Genomic DNA, 25,614 nt, shown 5'->3' with positions numbered 1-25,614 from the left:
GTAGAGAGTTCTTCCTGTCTTTGCTACTTTTTTTTTTTTGGTACCGGGTATCGAACTTGGGACCTGGGGCTTGTGAGGCAGACAGTGGAAATACTGAGCTAAATCCCCGGCCCTCTTTGCTACTTCTTAATAGCCTTCAGCTCAAAATAGTCTTTAGACCAAAGTGACATATTTTGGAGAGGCATATTCTAATCCCTTTCACTACCTGTTGGGTTTATATCCAGATTTGTTTTAGGTTTAGACCTACAATCAGCCAGAATGTGTAATCACTACCAGTCTTTGCCATAATTTTCCATTAATCTGTCAGCCTAAGTTTGTCTTCCTATAGTTTCTTCAAGAAGAACACATGGGAACTTTATTCTTGGGTTATTTCATGTTTTACACTAGCTTCTTTTATCTACATGTTTATATGAGTAAGTATAAAATTCTTTGGTGATACTTTCTTTAAAATGTATGTGTAGGGCTGGGGATGTAGCTCAGTGGCACCCCACCTGCCTCGCAAGCACAAGGTCCTGAGTTTGATCCCCAGTACCAAATAAAAAATAAAAAATAAAATAAAATGAACTGTATGTGTAGACATCATTCTACATTAGTGGAAGTGTTTGAAGCCAGCCTGTTTGTTTTCCTCATATAGCTGACCTGAAGTTGAATACCCCAAATTTTCTTTATCTTTTAAATTAAATATCTAGCTATTGGTTGTTCTGTAGATGGATGTGTATCAGTTTTTCCTGCCACACATCATAACCTTTTAATCTGTACATGAACAACTCCTTGAATTATATCTTAAAATATCCTTCTTTTGCTCCATTGTTTTGGGTCCCTTCTTCAAAGACCACAATCAGATGCCTGCTGGCTTTCTTTAGCTGTCTCCTATAGTTACTGTGTTTTTCTCTATTCCTTTTGAATTGTTCATATATTCAGAGTTTTGGCTTCTTTTTTCTCTTGCTGTATTTTATCTCTTTCTTCATTTGTGCTGCTTCTAAGTTACCCCTTCATTTCTATGATGATTTTTCCTCACCTCTTCTTGAAATTTGTCAGCTTATAGAATTCTTTGTGCAACTATCTTAAAGATACAATTGCTTCATATTTTTTAAAAATGACACATTTAAGTAATGGCACTATGTATTTTCATCTATTCTTTAACATTTTTGGTGACCATTCTCTATTTGATATTTATTTTATCCTTTTTTTCTTGGATTCTCTGTATATTTTCCCTCTAGATTCTTACTCAGTTTTAAAGTGAAGTAAGTTCTTAAACAGCTGCTTACAGGAGGCTGAAATAGCATTGGAGTTTGTTGGGAGCACATTCTAGTACAGTGGTGGTGAACATGTGGCATGTGTGCCCCAGAGGGCACAAAGAGCCCTGTCTGTCAGCACCTGACCCAAGTTGCCCCAGCAGCCGAGCATCGGATAACAGTTGTTTTTCTAAACTAAAACTTCAGTAATTCAGGTTTAATTGTAGTGTTGGTATTTTGCAATAAATAAGTGGGTTTTGAGTTGCAGTTTGCACACTGTGTCTCTAAAAGGTTCACCATCACTGTTCTAGGCTAATGACAATTTTCCTTTAAGCACAGGATTGTGTATGTCAGTTCGTTCATTATTTTTCCTTATGAAAGAATAACACTTCCACACCCATCACAAGACAGACCCCCTCCCCCCACAACACACACACAGTGACAGAGCACTCCTGCCCTTGTCATTTCCCGCACACCCCGTCTGGCCTTTTCAAATGTCCTTCCTACAAGAGGATTGTGAATGCCTCCATGTTTCGTAAAAGGCAGTTTGTTTCTGTCTCTTATTCCCCTTGTTGCTTTTCAATGATTTAGAAGTACAAAAATTCCTATTTAACAGTAGAGATAGAAATTTTTGTCAAATGCAAACTTCTAATTGGCTAAAAATTGTTATATCTCTTTATGAGATGGCACTTGCAGAATGCCTAGAGACTCTAGAATCCTGTACATTTCACGTTTTCTAAGGAGAAGAATCACTGGGGATCGGGGAATTACTGGCCTGTGGTATAATCTCCTGTGGCTCCCAAAATAGTGAAAGTAGCAAAAGAGAAACTCTGGGTGGGGAAAAGTCTCAATTAGCTATAAACACCCCAGACTTTTAATAAATGCCATAATTATAATCAGATAAAATCTCTTTATCATCAACTCCATGAGAGTCTTAATCTGTTTAGACTTCTGTAACAAAAATACTGGGTGTCCATAACACGAAGCATGTGTTTCTCACAGCTCTTGAATCTGGAAGTCCGAGAGGAGGCACTTGTTTAGTGGGGGCCCGTGTTCTTTCTCACTGTGGCCTCCCAGGGCAGAAAAGGGCCAAGGAAGTTCTCCAGGGTCTCCTTTATAAGGTCACTGATCCTATTGTAAAAGCTCTACCTTGATTACCTAATTACCCCTAACACATGAATTTGGGATGAACAAAACATTCAGTCCATAACCATGCGTGGCAACAATTGCTTGCTTGTTAATGAATTTTTGTTTCATGCAGTGTTGTTATAATAGGTAAGAACTAACCTTTAAACAATTCCAGAACTTAGTCTGTTAAACAGAGATTTTTCCTTCAAAGTGGTAACCCTTGGAGTACACTAATTCTATGGTGCTATCACCACTCAGAACATTGTCAGAATACCTTTAAATAATTACTTTTGTAATTAGTTAGAAAAGAAAGTTTGCATTATTTTGTAGTTAATAGACTCAGCTAATTTTTCATAAAAACTCAGTCCTGTGACTTCACATTTTTTCAAAAATACTTGTATCTACTTTCAAAATATCTGTGGCTCTTACTAACAGATTTATCACCTTACAGGTTTACATCCAAATGAGGGCTTCCTTTTCAGAATGACTTCTTGAATTCTGAGATTCACATCTGCCCCAAGGGGCAACAGAGGAAGAATTTTAAAAACACTTTGAATGGCCAGGGATTTAGCTCAGTGGTTCTGCTGCCTGCCTCACTAGAGCAAGGACCTGAGTTTGATCCCCAGTAACAAAAAAAAAAAAAAAAGAAAAAAAGAAAACCAACACTTTGATCAGTGGCAGCATTTATATTATAATTAATTATTATAACACTCTGATGTAATTCTTTTATTGCATAAAGAATATTTTTTAAATCCAAGGATGATTTCTCTGCACAGTATAAAAACTGGAAGGATGGCTGTGATTGAGAATTTTAACATTTTATTAGCATTTTATTACCTGTGTGAGTTTGATTATTTCAAATTAGAAGCACATTGATGTGCTTGGATCTTATTCTTTCTGGTGTCTCTTATGACAGTTTTGTTTTAACAATTTCATCCTGGGAAACCTTTGGTACACAAAGTGTTGGAATCACGTGGTGGTCTGTGGTTCAGTCCATGAAAGTGGTCATTGCTAGCGTGGTTTGACTGTATGTGGCAGTTCTTCTTTAAAGGGGGCAAAATTACACCTCCTCATTGAGCTCCATCCCCAGTGAGCTTCCTAGCACATTCAGGACAACCTCTATTATGCATGGTCCTGGGTTATGAGGATACAAATACACAGTCCATGCCTTCAGGGATCTTTCCACTAGGCGGTATAAGAATGTCTATATATGACATGTAAATAAATATAAAAACAAAGAAATAGAAATAAAATGCTATGGAACTCAAAAAAACCCAGAAGAGAGGATATTTGAAAGTTAAGTTAGAAGTAGCAGCAAATTTATTTTGTGTTGTCCCAAAAAACAGAAATTGGACCACTGGTTAGAAAGTACAACTTTGACTCAATTCAAATGGGATGTCTTCTATTAGCTAAAATTGTCCCCAAAATGGATTAAAACAGCTGCCTTGGAAAAGTGGCAGGTGCTGATTCAGTTTATACAGGGACTGTGTAATGGAAATCTTTCAGGGAATCTTGAAATGGGAGTATGAAAATAATAAAAAGCACTGACTTCCAAGCTCCTTCCCTCAATATTACTCCATGCTCTTGAGTTTCTTATGTTTGCCCAATCGGTGTCATTACATGCAGTCACACATTTTAGATGCTAAAATTTATACTGCAAAACCTATAGTCAAATTTAGCTTCTCTGTAGAATTAAATGAGAGCATTCATGTAAAAGTAACTGATAGAGTACTCAATGATTGTTAGTTGAATTTGAATCAGTACAAAAATATAAGCAAGTGAAAGTTTAGGCTCCTTTTGAGAAGGAAGGTATTCAACCACCTACTTCTTATTCCTTCCTCCAGTCTTGGGGGGCGGTGAAAAATGAACTTGAGTGTGTTTGCAGGAAAAAGTGACCACTGAGTTCCAGCTTTGGGAACCTGTCTCTCAGCTTTCCATACTTTAGACAGAGAAAAGCCATAGTCCACAACACAAAGTCACAACATCTTCCTGAAAGAATAACTTACAGACTCATCCCAAGAAATATAGGTAATTCTTGGAGGTTTGTAGACTGTGAAAGTTAATCCACAGACTTCTATTGTGTTACTTGGCAATTTTCCCAAAAGGAAAAAAGAACAAATCTGTTACTGGTCAATTTAACGTTGGGTACTTGACTGACAAAAGAATCCATTGGAAATTTAGTTGAAGAGAATTTAAAATGGTACTTTTACTTGTGACATATGAGTTTTATGGCCCTTGCCTACTGTATCATCATTTTGAAAAATTTTTCGTATGTTTGCCATGTGTAATAAATACATTCATTGTGGGGAGTTGCTACATATACATACTGCATGTTCATCCTTTTTACTTCCCCTTTCTCTCCCCCCCTCCCTCCTGTCTTCTCCCATCTCCAGGTCCCCTTCCCATCTTCAAAAGTCTATCTCACTGTTTCCTATACCTATCATTTATCTTGCTCTTTAAATTATTTATACTTTGGATTTCTCATACATGAAAGACCATTTACATCACTATTAAGATAGTATAATCAAGATCATTTTACAGAAGAGCAGATAAGGAGAAATAAATTATATTAATTGAGTAATTTACATATACTACCTCTTTTATAAGATACAGTCTAGCTTTTCCACAGCTTGTAAACAATGGAGTCGCAAATCAAACAGTGGCAGTTTGTCCTCGTAGTTAATAAAACCAGAGCCAGGAAGGAGTTGAATAGTAAAAACAGATTTCCCCCCCCTCAGGAACTATTACAATAGGAGAAAAGAGACCCCAAGGAGAGAGTCTTTGTCACCTACTGCACAAGACTGCCTTGAGTCCATCAGACAAACTTCCTAGTGGAATGGAAATAGTGAATTCTAGCTGTCTTCTCTGAGGGGCAGATCATTTTGGAATTCACCTAAATTACTTTTCCAAGATGAGGGAAGGGATGGCCCCTCACCAGGGAGTGTCCTGTGTGGGGAAGCTGATGTCCCTGTAACATCAGGTATCTTTATGCCTGGTAGAGAGGCTCAAGCTTTGTGCAGTGGTGGATATATTTGAGGTGACATTTTCTATGGGTTATATGGCAAGCTTAAAACACACTAAATTTTGAAGGGGAAAATTTTAGGCCTGTACATGTAATTTTCCCTGCAGGTTAAAAAATGAAATGGAATGACTAGTTGTGCATTTTTATTTTCCCTTTAATGAGGAAATTTAACATGAGTGGCTTTTATTCAGGCTATTTCTAGGGAACTTGGGCTTTAAATACATTTTTAAAACATTCTATTTTCTTATTTTCCCTTCTGGCAGTAAATATAAGATTACATAGACTTTTTATAACCATGGTTTCAGATAATATTATATACATAGAGAGTATTATACTAGGATATTAGTTCAAAATATCTTAGTTTTCAAACTTTATAATACAGCTAAACTTTTCTAAGTAGGAGCTATGCTTTTACATGCATGTGCTTTTTTAATCTATACAAGTATTATGTTTTTTGAGACAGGGTCTTGCTGTTTAGTTCAGGTTGGCCTTGAATTCACAATGTAGCCCAGGCTGACCTTGAACTCACAGTGATCTTCCTGCCTCAGCCTCCCCAGTGCTGGGATTACAGGTGCATGCCACCACCCTCAGCTACACAACTTTTTATAGACTAAGTTTCACTATGCCCATTATAGAGACGAGGATACAAAAGCTTAGAGATTGAGTATTTTAAATTCTCTCAGCGAGTAAATAAATACCTGTATTCAAATTCAGAGATTTTTTTTTACTCTAAACATATTGTTCTCTTACTATAATTTTTAAGAAGTTTAATTTTTTGTAGAAATAGGATTTTTAAATAAAACCTTTGTAAATGGTTCTAAATAAGACCATTTAACGCCCTGAGTTATTCTCTCTTTCTTTACCAACTAAAATGTTTATGGCATTGTTTGTAAACATCCGGTTTCCTCCCTAAGAAGGCAGGGCCTTAAGACAGCTGGAAACCAAGGGTGTGGGGTGTGGAGATGGGGCTCTGCCCTGAGGCGTGCTCTGTGTTTAAGTGTTTTCCTGAGGATAGCCCTTTCCCAACCCTGCTTAGTGAACAGACGGTCTCACTCATGGATTTTTTTCTCCCAGGACTGGAGATTTAATCCAGGGCCTCCCGACAGAGCTCCATCCTCAGGACACACCCTTCCTTCTGGCCTGCCTGGCTTCCCTCCCTCCATTTTGAGACAGGATCTCCCTAAATTACTAAGTTTCCCAGTACTGGAATTGAAAACAAGGCCTCTCAACTGAGCTCTGTCCCCAGCACACCTTTCCTTCCTTCCTCCCTGCCTGTCTGTTTGCCTCCCTTCCTTCCCTTCCTCCTTCCATTTTAAGATGGAATTTCCCTAAATTGGTAAATTGCCCAAGCTGGACTCCATCCTCCTTCCTCAGTTTCCCAGAGTGCTAGGATTACAGGTGTGGGCCACCAGGTCTGGCTCCACTCATTAATTTCTATTACTTCCACTCGACTCAGTCCAATTACCTGCTTATTGAATAAGGGGAGTACAGGTTAACACCCTGGCTGCTCCTCCTTTATCTCTCCATTTTTTTTTTTTCTCTGATTTAAATGCCAGAGCAGGCCACCAAGACTTCCGGAGTAGACATTCCACTGGAAACAGAAGGCCAGGGTCCCTTTCTGTTAGGCAAGCCTCATCTTCATAAGCAGTTGTTTGGATTCCGCATCCCTTCCTTCTGGAGGGAGAGGAAGCACGCACTCCCTTTCACACAGGGAAGGGACAGAATAACCTCTCTCTGGAAAGAGGAAGTGGGTGTAATTCTCAGTAAACCCTGGGGGGAGCTGACTGGCCCCAACTACTAGTAAGTAATTACCATACTTTTTCACCAGTTTAAGACTTACTAACTCCAGGACGACAGGAAAAATACCATTTGACATCAAGACTACCCATAGCCCTTATTATATAGTTTTACAATGGTTGGAACACAGTCAGATTTGTCTTTTATTTTTCTTTATGGCTTGTTCTTTATATTTTGAAGAATATTTTCCTTTTTCTTTAAAAATTTTGCTTTATCCATTTAGATCTTTAATCCATTTTGCTTCTTTTTCTTCTTCCTCCTCTTCTTCTCTCCTCTTCTTCCTCTTTCTTTTCTTTTTCTTCTCCCTTCCCTTCCCTTTCCTTTCCCTTCTTCCCCTTCTCTTCCTCCTCCTCCTTCTGCTTTTTCCTCATCCTCCTCCTTCTTCTGTGCATAGTGTGAAGCAGAAATCTAATTTTAACTTCCCAATGCAGATAATCTATTGTGTCAGCACTACTTGATGAATAGTGCTTTTTATTAATTTTCTTACTGCCTTTCAAGCTGCTTTTAAGTGATGCACATGACATGGTATTTTATTTCTGGGAGAATCTGCTTTCCCTGGTGTCTCAATTTAATTAGATCCCTGACACATCCACCAAGCATAGTGAATTGTTCTGTATAGATATGAAGTTTCACAGCACTAGGGACTGTGTTCAGTGTTGATTCGTGGGTGGTAGTACAGTACTTGGCACAGAATTGGCTTGTCAGTAAATATGCGCTAAATGAACATATGAATTTAAGATCTACCCGATTTCACAATGTGTGTCTATCCAGGGCCTAGATTCCACCACGGTTCAACAGGTTTTATATTTTACTGTGACAGGGAAGTAGGCTTTTCCTTCTCAATAGCATGGGCTTTTTTTTATCTGCTGTTAATCTCTGAGACAGACATTTCCAGTCCTACTAGATGCCTCCACTTTACTTCACCTTAGTATCTAATGGGTCTCTTAGGTTCATAATTGCTACTTCCTTAAAATTGGGGTCTGTTTTCCATTTTCATTATGTCTGCATTTTAGTTCAGACATCTTTTTTCTTTTAAATGTGATATTTGATACGTGTACAAGAATATGTGTAACACATACCAAATCATGAGACATTATTCTGTGCACACCTATGAAACTTGACAGAGATAACATTATGTGTCCTTTGCTTCTATTCCACCCCTCTGCCTCCAACTAAGAGGTAATCACTCTCCTGAAGTCTGGGTTTCTAATCCTCTTGCTTTGGTTTTCTTTTTAAATGTAAGTTAATTATATATATTAACATTCCTAAAATATATACATTTACTTGTTATTGAGCTTTGTGAGAATAGTTTCTCGCTTTGTGAAGTCATCAGCAACTGGAATTTTTCATCAACTTTATGCTTCCAAGATTCATCCACACTTGTGTGTGGCTGTGGTTCATTAATTTGATTAATGACTACAATGGTAATATATTGTATAACATACCATCATTTGTCTGTTCTGTTGATATTTGTTTGGATTATTTCCAGTGTTTGCTACTTAGGACAGAATTGCTGTAAACATTGTTGTGTCCCTTGACTCACTTGCACATTTTCTCCAGGCACTTACCAGGGAGCAGACTTTCTGCGTGAAAGAGTGTACCAATGCTCAAAGATAGTACCAAGTTGCCTTCTAAATAGATTGTCTGTTTATACTCCTGCCAGCCAAGTGTAAAAGTCCCCATTGGTCTCTATCTTCTCCACCTCTTGCTATTATCAGATTTGTTGTTCCCTTTATTAGATGTAAGATTGTATCTCTTTTTATACATAAGTAGTGTTTTCCCCAAGAAAAGAGCTTGACATTGTTTTATAACTTTGTTGACCATACATGCTCCATTTCTGTCAAACACCTGTTTGTCTTTTGAGCATTTTTAAAAGTTTGGTTAAGTTTTTCTTAAAGTTCTTTGTATTTTTATCCAAATTATTCATTAAAGTATTACCAATATTTTCTTCTAGTTTGAGACTTTCCTTTCTACTTTTTTATGGTATCTTTATCAACAGAAGTTTTAAATTATAATGAAGTTAAATTTATCAGTATTTTCTATTGTAATTGGAATTTTTCATCTTTTTTAAAAATCCAGTTCAACTGTGAAATAAATATGCTTTCTTTCAAAGGATACAAAAACTTTGTCTTTCACATTTAAAATGAACTGGAATTAATTTTTGTATTCATATTAGAAGGTATGGCTCCAGTTTAGTTTTTTTCTATATGAATAAATAATTATCCTCTAAGGTCACTTATTTAGATTGCAAAAATAGTCCCAATACATATTGCCATGAGAATAAGGTATGCAACAGAATATATGATATTCAGGAAATATAATATCTAATCCTTATAATTTGTACACACACAATTTAAAGAAAAAATAGTTTGGCATATGGCAAAATAACAACAGTAATTATCTTTAGATTGTGGAGTTATTATTTTATTTCTTTTATTGTTCTATGTATTTTCCAATTCTTTTATTGAACCTATATTCATATGTATATGAATATGTATTCATATTATATATTCATTATATGTATATTATATCTTTTATATATGGTGGGAAATTAGGCAGTGCCTGTGGGTAATAATACAGCATCCGTGCACCTTAAAGATAAGCCATTAGTTGAAAAAGAGCATGAATTGAAATCTTCCAACTTAACTTTTTTTAAAAAGCTTCTTTCATTGCTGAAGCAAAAATGTTTATGGATTATGCAGTAAATTTCAGTAGAAGGTAAAATGCGATCGAATTCTGAAACCTAGCTAATTGTTTTGTGAATACTTACATAAAATTCTTCTCCAAGTTTTTTGTTTGCGGGCATGTTCTCTTTGGAGAATAGAATCTAGGGCACTTATGTGTATCATTTTGATATATTCGTTTCTTTTTGCTCAACAGCAGATAATGAAAAGACTTATAAAGCGGTATGTTTTGAAAGCACAAGTAGACAAAGAAAATGATGAAGTTAATGAAGGTAAGCATTTCCAATTGAGAAGCATCCTTTTCAGAGTCAATTTAATGAGCATGGAAAACATCACATGGAAACATACTTTAAAAATCCACTCTCAGGTTGCAGTTCAGGTTCCTCTAAGATTGACATGAGACTCATATTACTTGTCTAAAACTCCATTTTAAGTAAACTGTTATTAAAAATGTTAATCAGATGCGGCTTTTCTCTATTCAGAATACCCTAGCTAATCATTAAAATGTGAAGACTGCCGTATTGTATTTCAAGCCGTTTTAAGTGCTTCTTAGATAAGGTAGTAATATCAGTTCTGATTTTCATGACTTTACGTTAGTTTTAACATTTTTTCAATGTTGTAGGAAAAAGAACATTTGACCCAAACAGAATCCCACATGGCTTCAGTAAAACCTCTCTTTTGTTGCCCAGAACCAAATCTCAAATCCATTTTCCTTGTCTGATGTTTCTCTTTTGAATTTCACTTTCCTCCTTGGCTTCTATATATGTGTGCATATTTTTCAATGCATATATATTCTAGGTAGGGCATCTGAAATATAAAAATTTTTCATTAAACACTGACGAATAGAACCTAAGCACAGGACTTGAGTTGGAAAGAAATAAACCTGGAAGAAATATTGCACTAAAAATGGAGATTTTACCTTTTAACATAAATGAGATGCCTCTAGATTGATCTGTACTAATAAGAAAGACCCAACCTTAGTAAAATTGTTGATGAGTTTTAAAGTCATTACCTGATTAATACAAAGAATCCCTTGTAAATCAGAGTCAATCCAATGGTATAAGCATGTGCAAAAGAAATCTATGAATGTGTGATTGAGAACCAGCAAAAATCTAATCGTTGTAGGCTAGAAATAGTCTCAGGAAGATGGAATTGGAAAGGAATGTAGCTTAGAAAGTAGAAACCTCATCAGTTGTACAATAACCTCCCTTGGAATTCAAAACTAAACTAATGTAAGTGGGAGAAACACACCAGCCATAACACCCAAAATAAGCAGCATTTTTCTAGCCCTCTCACAAGAGGAAAATTAATGAGAATTGAATTTTGAACAAAGTTCTTAATAATAAAGCTGATCATATAACGTGTACAGCATATAGAACATATATAGCATAGTAGAAAAGATAGTTCCTCATTTAATAAATGAGAAAACTAAAATCTGAGATGATTGAATCCAAAAAGGTTTTGAATTAGTGTTTTCTGTACTGACAAACTGCAACACTGATGTGTCCTCTCCACATGACTCAGGAACAAGGAAGGCTAGGGTAGGAGGGAAATGAAAGGTGTCCATTGTGATACTGAATGGTATGAGAAAATGAACCAGGTTGGGGATAAAGCTCAGTTGGTAGACCACTTGCTAGCACTTGCTTAGCGTTTGAAAGGCCGTGGGTTCAATCCCTAGCACCAGAAAAGAGGGCATGGGGATACTGGATTTGTAGTTTCAAATTAGATCATTTTATTCTCTCTATTTTGCTACATGTCAAAGGAAGCTTTTTTTTTTTTTTTGCCACAAAAGGAATCCACAAATATTTTATATGTATTCTTAGGATGAGTTAGAATTTCTTAAAATGATAAGATCTTCTCAGCTCATTAACTATTACATAATAAAAGAACATATAAATTGTATTTTTAAACACCTTAGGCGGGTGTGGTGGTGCATGCCTGTAATCCCAGCATTTGGGAGGCTGAGGCAGGTTCAAGGCTAGCCTGAACTGCAAAGTAAGACCCTGTCTCAAAAAACCATAAAAAACCCACATAAAATAAAATTAAAAACCAGTAAAAAAATTTTTAAAAACCTTGAAGATACTAGGATGAAATGTCATACTGTATCCTGTTGATACATATAATTCTGTGTCAGTTAAAAATAAAAATATATCATTAAAAAAGATACCAAGAAATATCCTCACAGATTTGTTTTAGATGCCATTCAATTTATAAAAAGCTAAATTAAGCTGAACATATGCTGATTCAAACCCAAGTTCCAGCTCAACCTGGGGACCTTTGCAACTTATTGGGACCCTGTTTCAAAATAACAAAAAGGAGTGGGGGGAGCTGAAGATGTGGTTCAGTGATGGGTTCAATCCCCAGTACTGAAGAAAAAAAAAGCCAAGGCAAAGTACCAATGATTTTCAGAATTATTTCTTAGATTCAAGGTAAAATCCTCCCCCCAAATTTACTTGTTAGGGTCAATGGCTTATCTACAATACAATGATTTGTAAGACAATCCATTTTTTTTGGTACTGGGGATCGAACTTGGGTCCTTGCGCTTGTGCAGCAGGCAACAAAACCACTGAGCTAAATCCCCAGCCAAGTGTATTTCACTCTTTAAAACATAGGTGGGTTATTTTTATAACACTGTTAAAAGGCCAGTACACACACACACACACACACACACACACACACACACACACAGAGGCACATGTATGACATTGTATTTTTAAAGAGATATTTTCTTAAATATTTTAAAGGCAAAAAACTGAAATAGCTGTCTTGGAGACTTTATAGAATAAATGTATTCATACTGTATGAATTTCACTTTGTTCTTTTCTAAACCCAAGAGCAACTCACCAATTATATATATATATATTTTAATACAAATACTATAGGTGAATTAAAAGAAATCAAGCAGGATATCTCCAGCCTTCGTTATGAGCTTTTGGAAGACAAGAGCCAAGCAACCGAGGAATTAGCCATTTTAATTCATAAACTGAGTGAGAAACTGAACCCCAGCCTGCTGAGATGTGAATGATGTGAACGCCTGGAATTCTGACTTCAAACATAGCACAAATGTGGGCAATAATATTTCTAAGTATGAAATACTTGAAAAACTATGGTGTACATTTTTAGCATTAAGTATCTTTATCATGTTACTAATTAGGTCTCGATTTCACTGTTTTACCACATGAAAATGCATTTTAATTGTCTGCCTTGATATTATAAACAATTTGACATTACCTTTGTATTTAAAGGCCCAATATTACTACATTATTGATGTTTTTGTCCCTTTTAGAGTATATTCTATGTCTTTGCACTACTTGTTTGCCTACAAGAGACTGTCAAGTGCTTGGGGACAGGGACCATGTCATATTCATCTTTGTGTCTCCCAGCATCTAGTACAGTGCCTGGTCCATAGTAGGTGCTCAATAAATGTTTCAGCCAAATGAATTGACTGCCATAAAATACAAATAAAAATAAAAGATCATAACTATGTAGCATTCCTTCCCTTGTCCAAGTGCTGAAGAGATTTTTTTAATAGAAACTGAAGAAATTTTACAACCAGTTATGACTTGGTAAGAATTTCTTAGAGCTTTAGGCATTACTGATAATCCTAGAACCATTGAGCCCTGAGTGAATAATTTAACAATGAAATGGCTTAATAGAAAATATAATTACATTATATATTTAAGTTTCCAAAATTGTTCAAAACAACACATTAAAAGATTTTTCTAAAATATATCTCATTTCCTTTTTTGCAGCTTTTCATTTGTTGTTTTTCAGTACAGTGAATTTAATCAACAGGGTGCTAAGTCTTTCTAAAGTTGGGGGTTATGCAGCACAATTGTTTTGTTATAACCTTCTAATTTCTGCCACTGACTTACTATCTTGCCCCTTTGCTCCATTCTGAGTTGGGAGTGAGCCATGACTGTCTGGAAGGACAGGGCCAGACCTCCTTGGGAGTGCTCCATATCCCATGAACAGAGCTCTTGCTATCATCGTTCTTCATGGTGACACCTTTTGTTCTTATGAAAGGATTTCACCTCTTTCCACACGAACTTGATTGTGATGCATCTGTATTGGATGTTATCACATAGCTGAGCAAAGTACTGCTCACGTCTATGATGCCTTGTGACTTTCTCCCATAGAGTTATGTTTAGCATCCCAAGTCTTTTCAGTCCGTTCCTGTAAATTGTGACCGTAGCTCACAGAATTGCATCAGTTTTCCTGTCCTGTCCTTCCTCTCCATCTCTCGCTCTTTTTCTCTCTCCCTAGCTCTCTCTCTTTTCTTTTTTCTCTCTCCTTTCCTCTCTCTTTCTCTTTCTTCTTTTTCCTCTCCTTTTCCTCTCTGTCTCTCTTTTTCTTGTACTGGGGATCAAACCCAGGGCATTCTACCCCTGAACTAACATTCCCAGCCCTTTTGAAACAAGGTCTCCTTAAGTTACCCAGGCTGGGCTCAGACATGGGATCCTCTAGCCTCAGCCTCCCCAGTAGTTGGGATTATAGTGGTGCACCACCACAACCAGTTTAAAGAGTACTTCTTCTTCTTCTTTTTTTTTTTTTTTTTTTTTTTTTGGTACCGAGGATCAAATTTAAGACCTTGCACTTTCGAAGCACGTGGCGGAACCACTGAGCTAAATCCCCGGCCCTAAAGATTGCTTCTTAATGTTTACTTTTGGGAAGTTAAATTAAGAATTTGACTTTATACATTTTTCTGCCATTGTGGAATATTTCAATAACTTTTGTTCTATGTTAACATTATTTGTCTTAAAGATTTTTCACATTTTATATTTTTTTGTGTTATGCCTTAGAATTGAATAAAGTCATGAATTTTTCCACTGTTATATATTGCTGCTATACTCTACATTAAAATAGTAAAAGTACGGAGTTTCTATAATAGATTGTTTAAAATCCTACTTGCCTAGGATTCAAAGTGGGGAAGTTTTTGGTCATAACTAAGAAATAAAATATGTATTTAGTAATTTTTCTAGTTGAGGCTGGGAAAAAGCTGAATGAAAAAGCTGATTCAGCAGGGCACATTTAGCCTGAGATTTCTGGACTATGAAGATCAGAGACCTATGAAGATAAAAATCAGGACATCCACACTATGTGTGCACATACACTTGTTTTTTTTTTTCTTTTTCTACTGATAGAACATTAATATTTCATTTTCCACTTCTTCAGTTTTGAGGTGCTAGTTGAGAGATGGTGAGAAGGTACAGTGGGTACTACTGGCGGCATGGATGTCCTGCTCTGACCCCTGTCCTGGGCCTGTACCCTTCACCCACACTCCGGAGCAGGTCCCCAATCCCTTCTCCAGAGCATTGCCCTAAGCCTTGCCCTGGACAGCAAGCCTCCAGCTCTCCAAGGCTCATGGCTCATGACTGATGGGGGTTCAAAAGTGTGGCCCCTTGAAACAAGGTAGGTCAACCCCTAGCAATTACTGCTCCAGAAGAGTACCTGAAGGAATGAGGCTGAAGCCAGACTCAAGCTGACAGGAATCTTTGTTTAATTTTTCCTCAGCCTTGTCTTGTTTCCCTCCCTTCCTTTCTCCTGAGAAGTTCACTCACTGAATCACTGCAACCAAATCTTGTTGAGTTTGCTTCTAGGGACTCCACCCTAAGGCATAAGGTATTACTATAGCAGAGGGGTGAGGTTAGGAGACTGTTGTCAGAAGTAATAGTTCTTTTGAGGGTTCAAGATAGCTCTGGGTCAGCAGGTCGGGGCCCTCCTCCGTTGTAACAGGCACACTGAAAAGCAAAACTCAAAGGCGGCAAAGGCCTGTAATCCTCTTGACTCAGAGAAGAGACCATTTTAACAGGACCTGTTTTCTTGACATTTAGGTGCCTACAATTAATTACAAGACTGTCTAAGCCTGGTAATTTTTCTTTTTTTTTGTGATATCACTTTTCTACTTTGGTGTTCTTAGTTCTTTTCTTAGTTATACAGGCAGGATAAAATTTTGAAAGAACATATTGCTTCTTAGACATACCATTTAAAAAGTCGTATTTTGTAAGGGCCTGCTGACTAAAATTCAGCGGGTACCCTTGACTTTTTGGAATTCTATTGAGAAGTTTGGGTTCATAGACTTAAAATTTAGAACTATGAAAATGGTATCCAGTGTCCTCAAAGAGTTCTGTACACTATAAAACCCAAGATGACATATTTTGTGATTATTAAAAGGAAATTTAGTTCCATGTACAATAACTATCTTACCCAATCACGTTCAATATATTTTTATTTCAAACATGAAATGAAAGCTGCTTTTGTTAAGTGGGAAGGTAAACTGTTTAGACAGTGTCTAAAAATAATGGAAGCCTCACTAATTGTGAACAAATTACTTAACTTTTCTGGTCTTCATAACTAGTTTAGTCAAACAAGGTTATGATATATCAGGGATTCTCAGTCCCTGGGGATTCTAGAGGTGTTTCAAGAGGCTGATGTTATCATTTAAGTGGCCGTAGTCCCATTTTTTCTTTTGTTTTCTTTCTTTTCTTCATCTCATCTTCAATTAAGATCTTACTTAGGATTTTTCTTTTTCTAGTTTCCTAAGGTAGAAACTTACCTTAGCTTTAGATTTTTTTCTTCCTCTCATTTTTTAATTCACACACAATAATTGTACATATTTATGTGGTATAGTGTGATATTTCAATATATAATACAGTGTTTACTGATTAAATCAGAGCAATTAGCATTTCCATCTTATTTTTTTGTTTATAGCCATTGAGCTCCTCTCTTCCAGAAAAAAAGTGCTTTGCATCCTCAGTCTTTGTTTCTTCCTTTTGTTCCTTCGTTTTTGTTTTTCTTTTCAGTTCTGGGGATGAATGCATGAGCAGCCCACCACTGACCTACAACCAATTCTTCCTTCTTTTCTTTTTTTTTTTCAGATAGGGTCTCATTAAATTGCCTGTGCAGGTCAGCCTCGGTTTTGTAAAGAGATAAATGGAAGAGCCTAATTCTTTGCAGGACCTTTTTCTGTTATTAGAGAGAAACATCAGAGTCTGTCCGAGCTTCTCCTTAGCTTTTCCTGCACAGAAGAGGAAAAACGACGGGCGGAGCCAAGGCCGCGTCTCCGGTCTCTCTGGAAACCGGGTGTCCGGGCCGCCTCTAATTGGAGCGAACGGTCCGTGGGCGGTCCGTCGCCAAGGGGCGGTGTTTTGTGCGGCCAGGGCCCCTTGCCGGAGCGTACTGACGTCAGGCTGGGCGCCGCTGCCTTGACGCCGAGCTGTTGTAGCCCGGGTGTAGGCGGAGGCGGGTTGGCGGCGGTGCTGGTCCTTCTGTGTACGCGGTGGTTCTGGCTGTCCAGGCCCCAACCTTGGGGATCGGCATCTTCTGTTCCGCTGGTCTGGCCCGGCCTCGCCCGGCCTCGCCCGGCCTCGCCCGGCCTTTCCGTGCAGAAGTCATGGATCTGGTTTTAAACCGAGCGGATTATTTACAGGTAAACCGGAGAGGGAGGGCGGGTCGGCCCCGTTCCTGAGAGGGTTCCTTCCCTCCGTGGACGCCTGTCGGGTCGTGAGCGGGCGAAGGGGCAGGCTGGGTGCTGCCCTCCCGTTAGCCGCTCCGGCGCCACTGTGACAGTCGGTGGCGAGGACGTGGACGGAAAGAAGCGGCACGCGCCCCGCAGTGCTGGTGCCCGCGGGTCTCCAGGATGCTCGCCGGTCCCGTCGGGATTCCTCCCCAGGGCTGTCTTCCTCCTCCTCCCCAGCTGCGGGACCTGTGGGGCCTGACCCCAACCTCATCTCTACCTGCTCCCCTCGCGCGAGCGCCAGGCACTAGCGCCCCAGCCAGATCCCACTAAAAACGATGACAGCCGTTTATCTAGCGGTTTAAGACCTTCGCGTTCAAGGGCTGATCGAAAAATACGGTGAATGTTTATATATATTTTTTAAAAATAATCACACTAAAAGACATATTGGCATTAACCCCCATCTCAGTACTTCCCCTCACTTCGAACGCATTTATCCCATCGTTCTGGCCACTTTCTGAAGCAGTTTTCGAAGTCCTCATTCATGGGTGACTGCTTTTAATTGCACTGTCGTGGCTACTTCAGTGTCCTAAATCTATTCAGATCTTACCTTCTATGGTCATATTGACTTTGGGAGGAGCCAGAAGTCGAACGGTGCTAGATCTGCTGAATTAGGTGGACGAGGACACACCGTAATAGTTCTACGAGCCTGCCTTTCCGTTGGATGACTATCTGCAGCCGCATTCACTGTATTTTTAATCACACCTTGTAAAACTCAGGAAAGAGGACTTCCGGAACTGCTTCAGAAAGTGGCAAGAAGGATGGAATAAGTGTGTGTTCGAAGTAGGGGTAGTATTTTAAGAGAGATTAATGGAAATGTGTCTTTAACAATTAAAAAATTAAACACCGTGATTTATGATCACACCTTGTATAATACACAAATACTTAATCCTCATAAAAATTTTCAAAATAAGTAATATTAGAAATGGGGATTCGGGGACTCAGAAAAGATAAATAATTTGCTCAGCAGCTAAAAATGATGGAGTTGCTGTTCGGATCAAGGTCTTGGACTCCAGAGCTGAGGTCCTTTCAGTTGCACCACACTGCCTTTCATGATTCTTTTCAGCCGAGAATTCTCTATCCCAGTTCCCCACTTCCTCCCTTTTCATCCATCCTACTTTAGCTAACAGTACAAATGTTTCCATATCAGTTTCTCTGTTATGATAGACACTTCCCGCTTTAATACTATCCACATTTAACTGGTTACCACATCTTGCTGCTTTTATCACCTAAATATCTTTTGCATCTGTCCCATTGTTCTCCATCTCCATTACCTTCAGTTTGGCTTCTCTTGTTCTGCTTGGATAACTGAAATATTCTTGCTGGGTTTCTAAACTTCAGTGTCGTCTTCCTCTGAGCCATCTTTTATATCACATGCTAGACTGGTGTTTTAAAAATATAAACCTAACAGATTACTTCAAACTTTAATACTCCTCCTTGAGATGCAAAATAAAATCGTGTATCTTACTGTATGCAAGTTCTTTTGTGATCTGTTTTTTCCCACTTGACCGCTCCTCGTTTTTAACTGTACCCCTCCAGCCACAGCTCCTGGCTGAGGAAGCCATGCTGTTTTCATTGCTCTCTGCTCTTCATTGTCAGTTAGATTGGATATTATTACCACCAGCCTGTTTGGCATTTTAGCAGGAAAAAAAAAGTCGTGTTGCATTTTAAATAATCTATTTCCAAGGAGTTTTAATCATTTTACAAAAATTTCCTCAACTGTATGAAATTAGAAAAAGCTTCTAAAAGTATTTTCATGAAGCCAGTTATCAGTAATGTCACATAATTCTTTTTGGCTTGATAAACTTATCAGATATATTGCAGTATTTTTGGTTATTTCCTAGATTCTGAATTGAATCTCCCTCTTCCTCACTGTCTCTCTCTCTGTCTCTGTCTGTCTGTTTCTCTCTCTCTCTTTCTCTCGTTGTCTCTCTCTTTTAACAGTATTGAGAATCCAACTCAGGGGCAGTGTACCATTGAGCCTTTTTTATTTTTTTGAGACAAGGTCTTACTAAATTTTCCAGGCTGTCCTCAAACTTGAAATCTTCCTTCCTCAGCCTCTTAAGTACCTAGGATTACAAGCATTCACCAACTGCACTTGGCTTGTGACATATTTCGCTAGAAAATAACTTCATTGCTAATAATGTATCACTCATTTTAGTAAAAAAATAAAAAAAGCCTCACTATGATCTGATCTGCTGGTTTAATCTTTTTAACCTCAATTACAATAACTTCAAGGTATGATGTATCAGAAAACATTTGCTAGGAATCTGGTATTTTTCCTTAGGTGGGAGTGACCTCTCAGAAGACTATGAAGCTACTTCCTGCCTCAAAATCTAGAACTACACAAAAGGTATGGTTTAGATACTGATTTCTCCGTTTTCCCTCTCTGATAGGCTCCGTCTTTATTGGTAAGTTCATCTTTTAAAAATGCTAAGGAAGTGAATTTTGTTTTATTTGCATAGAAGTTGGAATACCAAGGGATATTTACAGATAGTAATTTTCTGGAACATTAAAATTATTATGTACAATTAGTAAATCCTATAAGTAAACTTGTTAAAAACTATACATTTCTTTATAATACTTTATTTAGCAGAATGTGTACATAAAAAATATGAAGTACAATAGCATATAGAAGGAAAACCTTTCTTTAAACTTCCTCACATTTTAAGTCATTATTTTGATGCTGATTTTTGTATTTATTGATTTTTAATAGAACTGTTGATCCTATGATTTCCATAAAGTTATAATTTCTTAGTAGACTAGTAGGATATTTTACTAGCCTCAAAAGAAACATATTATGCTGATATATTAACATTTTATCAAGATAAATCAATAGGTTTCTGATTATAATTTATTATATTTTGTTTACTAGATCATTGCTTCTCAAACTTTTTGGTCTTTTTTTTTTTTTTTTTTCGGGTACCGGGGATCAAACTTGGGTCCTTGCGCTTGCGAGGCAGGTGGCAGAACCACTGAGCTAAATCCTAGACCCTCAAACTTTTTGGTCATAGAACCTTTTTACACATTTAAATTATTGAAGATCCCAAAGAACTTTATTTATATATGTGAGTGATATCAATACTTACTGTATTAAAATTTAAATTAAGAAATGTTTAAAATATTTTATTAAGAAATAATAAACCCATTACATGTTTACATAAATAACACATTTTTAGCAAGAACAAAAAGGATTTAGAATAGTGATATATTTTTGCAAATTCTTTTATGACTGGCATAAGCGAAGGCAGATGAGTTCTCATATCTGTTTCCTGCATTCATTCTGTTGTGATATGTTTTTTGGTTGAAATATAGGAAGATAATCCAGCTTACACAAACATGATTAAAAATAAGGGAAGGTATTTAAATAGTGTTTTCAAATGATTATGACTCTTCCCCTTTGATACTACACTTTAACTTGATATTGTTACTTACATATTAGTGCAAAGTGAAATCTGAAAACACTGAACTTTTGTTAGTAATTTTAGATTCTCCTCACTTTGTCACAGGTGGTTATTGGAGATCACGATGGGGTAGTTACATGCTTTGGCATGAGGAAGGGAGAAGCAGTGGTAAGTAGAGCTTTTGGGGAAAAGGTTTCCCCAAAGACACATGTTGAACTTATTGAGTACTCCTAGATTAAAATTTCTAAAATGCAGACAATGGAAAATGGCTTGTAAGGAAGTACGATTGACACTTTCTATCTATGAGTTTCACAACTGAGGATCAAAAGTATTTGGGAAAACAAATCATATCTACTTTGAACATGTATACACTTTTTCTTGTCCCTAAACAAGACAGTATAAAAGCTGCTTACATAGCATTTACATTGTATCAAGTATTATAAGTAATTAGAGATGATTTAAAGTACATGGGAGGATGTGCACATGTTATGAAAATACCATGCCTTTTCATATAAAGGACTTGAGCAACTGTGGATTTTGGTTTTTGTAGTGGGTCCTGGAACCAATCGCTGCACATACTGAGGAACAGCTGTAGCTGAAGTGTGAGGCTGTAGTCCAGCCCAAGTCATTCTCTAGCTAATTGTAAAACGCCTTTGGCAGCCCATGGTGGTATATTAGTTTTCTGTTTAAAAAATGTACCTTGAATTTAGGGACTTAACATAACAGATATTTATTATCTCACAGTTTCTGTGGGTGGGGAGTCTGGGCTCAAGGTTTCACATAGCTACTGTTTAGGTGTCAGCCAGGCTGTATTTCTTCCTAGAGCTTGGGGTCCTGTTCCACATGTCTGGTCACTGGCAGAGTTAGTTTCTTCGCTGTTTTAGGACTAAAGTCCTTGCTTTAGTGCTGCCTATAAGGTAGGAGCTGTGTACATTCAGCTCCTTAAGGTTCCCCTAGTCAGCTCCTTTCAGTCCCTCTTACTACATGGGAACCTATCTTTTTAGAGCTAGCAGGACAGTCTCTGTGGAGCGTTAAAGAACAGTCTTTGATAACATTGTGTACTCACAGAAGTGACTATTCTATTACCTTTGTTGTGGGATTTAACCTAATCAAGGAAGTGATTACCATTACATTGTCATAATCACAGGAAATAGTTTGTAAGTGGTGGGTCAGAGATGTAAACTCAGATATTCATTGTACAACATATAGAATTACAAAAAAGATAGAGTTAAAACTACCAGAAACATAATGTTTCTATTATTCACATGTCCTCCAAGAGCAGTGGGGAGAAACTGATACAAATAAAATGGAAAATAACCATGAAAAAATTAGTGATAAGAATGTTATTTTAATTAAAGAGAGATATGATTAAGGTATTAATCATGCACACTCACATTTTCAGTAAATTCTATAGGCTTTATGACTAATTTGTGGTTGTTGTTGTTTTGCTTTTTGAAACAGGGTCTCACTATATAGTTTAGGCTGGTCTTGAACTCACTATATAGCCCAGGCTGGCCTCAAACTGATGGCCATCCTCCTGCCTCAACCTCTTGAGTACAAGGATCACAGGTGTGTGCCCCCATGCTCAGCATTTACTGTTAAAAGCTATATACATTGCAGAGTCAACTGTGGTGCTTCACACCTGTAATCCCAGCACCCAGAAAGCTCAGGTAGGAGGATTGCTGAGAGTTGCCTGGGTTTCATAGTGAGTGCAAAATCAGTCTGAACTACGTAGCAAGATCCTGTCTCAAAAAAACTAACTAATAAATAAATAACATCGTAAAAAATTTAGGAGACATTAGTTTCAAGAAGATGATTAATGTGTAAAACACATTGTTCAACCTAACTAAACAATTGCCAGGTGAACTTCACCAGTGCTTCTCAAACTTTAATGTATATAGGAACCAGTTGGAGAATCTTGTTAAAGTGCAGATTCTCATTTAGTAGATCTGGGGTTGGGCTTGATATTCTGCATATTTAATACATTTAATCTAATTAATGTTGCTGCTTAGTGAACTGAACTTTGAATTGCAAGAGTTTAGACTTTAATAGTATTTTTTAAATGTGTGGGAATAAATATTCCAAAGTTTAAGGGTAGCTAGAAAAATTCCAGAAGACCCACTAAAGTAGATAGATTTTTATCTAAAGGCATTTCTATATAGTGAAATGATAATATTTTTAAGTTAAAAACTATAGCATTTTTTATGGTAAAGGAAAAATGCTCACAATAAAAGAACTTGTATATTTACTTTTTTCCTGAATAATTTTTGCAGGCAGTGTTCAAAACTTTACCAGGGCAGAAGATTGCAAGACTGGAACTAGGAGGAGCTCTTAACACACCTCAGGAGAAAATTTTTATTGCTGCAGGATCTGAAATCAGAGGCTTCACAAAGAGAGGAAAACAGTTCCTTTCTTTTGAAACAAACCTCACAGAATGCATTAAAGCTATGTATGTTATGGTTCTCTTTATTTTTACATATCTATTTACAGTATCTTGGATGGATATAAAACATTTGATTAAATATATCTTAAAAATAAATATATCTTATAGGCCTTCTAGATAATAAAATTAACTAAAACTATTTTATTAGAAACTAAATTTGACCTAGAATAAATACAAAATTGACTGGCTATTGAACTATTGTTTTCTTTTTAAGAATGTTATTTCATACATACACATACACATATCCACACATTAATTGGGGGGGTTGACATTACTTTTTAAAAATGTTTGAATTTTTAATGACAATAATTGTATATATTTATGGTGTACAGAGTTATATTTCATGACACGTGTACAGTGTATAATGGGGTAATTAGCATATTTATCACCTCAGACATTTTATCATTTCTTTGTGCAGGGAACATTCAAAGTCTACTAGCTATTTTGAAATGTACAGTTAATTGTGGTAAACTGTAGTACACATTCATTTTTGACTACCTGGTTCAGTTATGAGTCATGATCAATGTATAGAAAAAAAAAGTGAAAAAACTCCACATATTTAAGCTCCTATTCCTTGGCTGTCTTTGGTAGTTTTGGCTTTGCGTTAGCAACATGTTAAAAAGGCTGGGCATCAAATTTGGTAACTATCAATAAAGGAGAATTTCAGGTGAATCAGGTAAAATTAAATGAAAAATAGCATCCTGATATTTGAAATTTTGCAATTAAAATTTTAGTTTTGAATCATAGGGGATTAAAGAGGGCTTTTAGTTCATCTGACAGTTTCTGAACCTGGCAACTTAGGAATGCCCTTTGAGAAGCTTAAACACTTATCCTCTGCCTTAGACCTGCTGAATCAGGAGCGGGTTTTTTTTTTCCTTTTTCCTTTTTATTTATTTATTTTTTTAAAGTTTTTCCTTTGAATGTGATGCAGCCAAGTTGTATAAGCAGTCACGTTTCTGGATTTAGAAACTACTGATTCAGTCCAGAGTTCTATATAATATACAGCCGTCCTGTCTAGTTCTGTATAATTCACAGCACATCTCTTGATATTTGAGGCTTTAAAACTTTGGCTTGGTGAGGTTAAAAATTAAACAGTGGCTGGGCAGAGGATTTAGCTCAGTGGTTCCAGTGCCTGCCTTGCAAATGCAAGGTCTCAAGTTCGATCCCCGTTACCAAAAACAAAACAAAAAAGAATTAAACAGTGGCAAATGGAAGTAGTTTTAAGTCCTTTAGCAAGAATGCTAACACTTCTGAAATGCTCATGTAGACAGACATGGCCAATGATAATTGTGAAATACTAAAATCAAAGTAATTTATTATTAGAATACCTCTACATTCAGAAAGGTATTTAAATTGTGAGGAAGATAAAAGAGTTTCCCAGTAAGAGTCTCTTTGGTCAGTTTCTTAAATGTTTTTATTGGAATGACAGATGGGCTAGAAGTGGTTTCTACTCAAATTTTATAAATATTTTACCTGCAATCCCATATTCATAAGTCTTCATAAGAAAATAAAGATTATAATTTAGAAATCTTCAGTAAAGAAACTGACTACTTAGAAAATTGGTCACCCTCAGCATTTCCTGATTAATGCTACAATCTGTCTTTCCTCTTGTCAGTGTTAGTAATTGTTGAACAGTTTGTGGCCAGCATAATACATACTGATTTCAGAAATGGAGAAATGAAATTGCAAATCTTGAAGAAGATACAGACTTTTTTTTTTGAGAGGTACTGAGAATCGAACTTAGGACCTTGCTCTTGCCAGGCACGCACAGTGCCACTGAGCTAACTAAGGTCCCTGGCTCTTATACAGACTTTTTTGAGGGTGATTAAAATTGTATTTTATGCATAGGCAGAGCCACAAAGTATGGCCACTTAATAACTGAATGAGTGAGGATCGTTATAAGCTTTTCAGAAAATAATTTTAGTATTGAATTTTCTTTTCATTGTGATGGAGAATTGGATGCAGATACGTTCTACCACTGAGTTACATTGCCAGCTCTTTTTGTTCCTTTAGTTTGAGATAGTCTCACTAAATTGCCAAGACTGGCCTCAAATCTTGTGAGTTTACTGCTTGAACCTCATAAGTAGCTGGGATTATAGGTGTGTACAACCATGGCTGGTCAGTATGAACAATTTTTAAGTGGATCTTAGAGGTGGAGAAATAGATGAAGCCTTCCAATAAAATGACCCTCTTTATGATCATATGGTGATATCAGTCTAGAATTGAAGCTATATAGGCTTAGTCTCCCTTTTTAAATATTCTTGGGACCAGTATTTTTCAGAGTTTGGAGTTTTTAAAATTTTGGAATATTTCCAAAGATTTTGCCAGTTGAGCATTTCTGATCCAAAAATTTGAAACTATTTGAGCATCATATTAGCACATGAA

The 25,614-nt window shown here is 36.9% G+C and overlaps 2 protein-coding genes across 13 annotated transcripts in view; both read left to right on the top strand.

The window, feature by feature from the left end:
• Positions 1–13,596, top strand: part of Trpc3 (transient receptor potential cation channel subfamily C member 3) — a 77,925-nt gene extending 64,329 nt beyond the window's left edge. For 3 of the 6 annotated variants that reach the window (XM_087193255.1, XM_013075909.3, XM_087193256.1), the window contains 2 exons: positions 10,066–10,138; positions 12,749–13,596. In XM_087193255.1, the coding sequence (XP_087049381.1) occupies positions 10,066–10,138; positions 12,749–12,891 (216 nt within the window). In that variant the 3' untranslated portion in view covers positions 12,892–13,596. Of the gene's footprint in view, positions 1–10,062; positions 10,139–12,748 lie in introns of all 6 variants that reach the window. The other 3 variants (XM_013075907.3, XM_013075908.3, XM_004854932.3) reach the window with 1 other exon arrangement.
• A 3,461-nt stretch (positions 13,597–17,057) lies between these two features.
• Bbs7 (Bardet-Biedl syndrome 7) overlaps positions 17,058–25,614 on the top strand; it is a 46,284-nt gene continuing 37,727 nt past the window's right edge. For 4 of the 7 annotated variants that reach the window (XR_015443889.1, XM_021236447.2, XM_004854931.4 and 1 more), the window contains exons 1-4: positions 17,087–17,295; positions 19,670–19,735; positions 20,892–20,954; positions 23,060–23,235. Coding sequence is in view for 4 of the 7 variants with exons in the window: in XM_021236447.2 (XP_021092106.1) it covers positions 17,260–17,295; positions 19,670–19,735; positions 20,892–20,954; positions 23,060–23,235 (341 nt within the window). In the remaining 3 variants the exon portion in view is untranslated. Of the gene's footprint in view, positions 17,296–17,629; positions 17,722–19,669; positions 19,736–20,891; positions 20,955–23,059; positions 23,236–25,614 lie in introns of those variants that run through there. The other 3 variants (XR_015443888.1, XR_002386228.2, XM_013075897.3) reach the window with 2 other exon arrangements.

Source organism: Heterocephalus glaber, unplaced genomic scaffold, assembly GCF_053883595.1.
Source record: "Heterocephalus glaber isolate CG9 unplaced genomic scaffold, H.glaber_assembly_v1.0 deba00001586, whole genome shotgun sequence".
Lineage (NCBI taxonomy): Eukaryota > Metazoa > Chordata > Mammalia > Rodentia > Bathyergidae > Heterocephalus > Heterocephalus glaber.
This window is presented reverse-complemented; position numbering and strand designations above follow the sequence as displayed.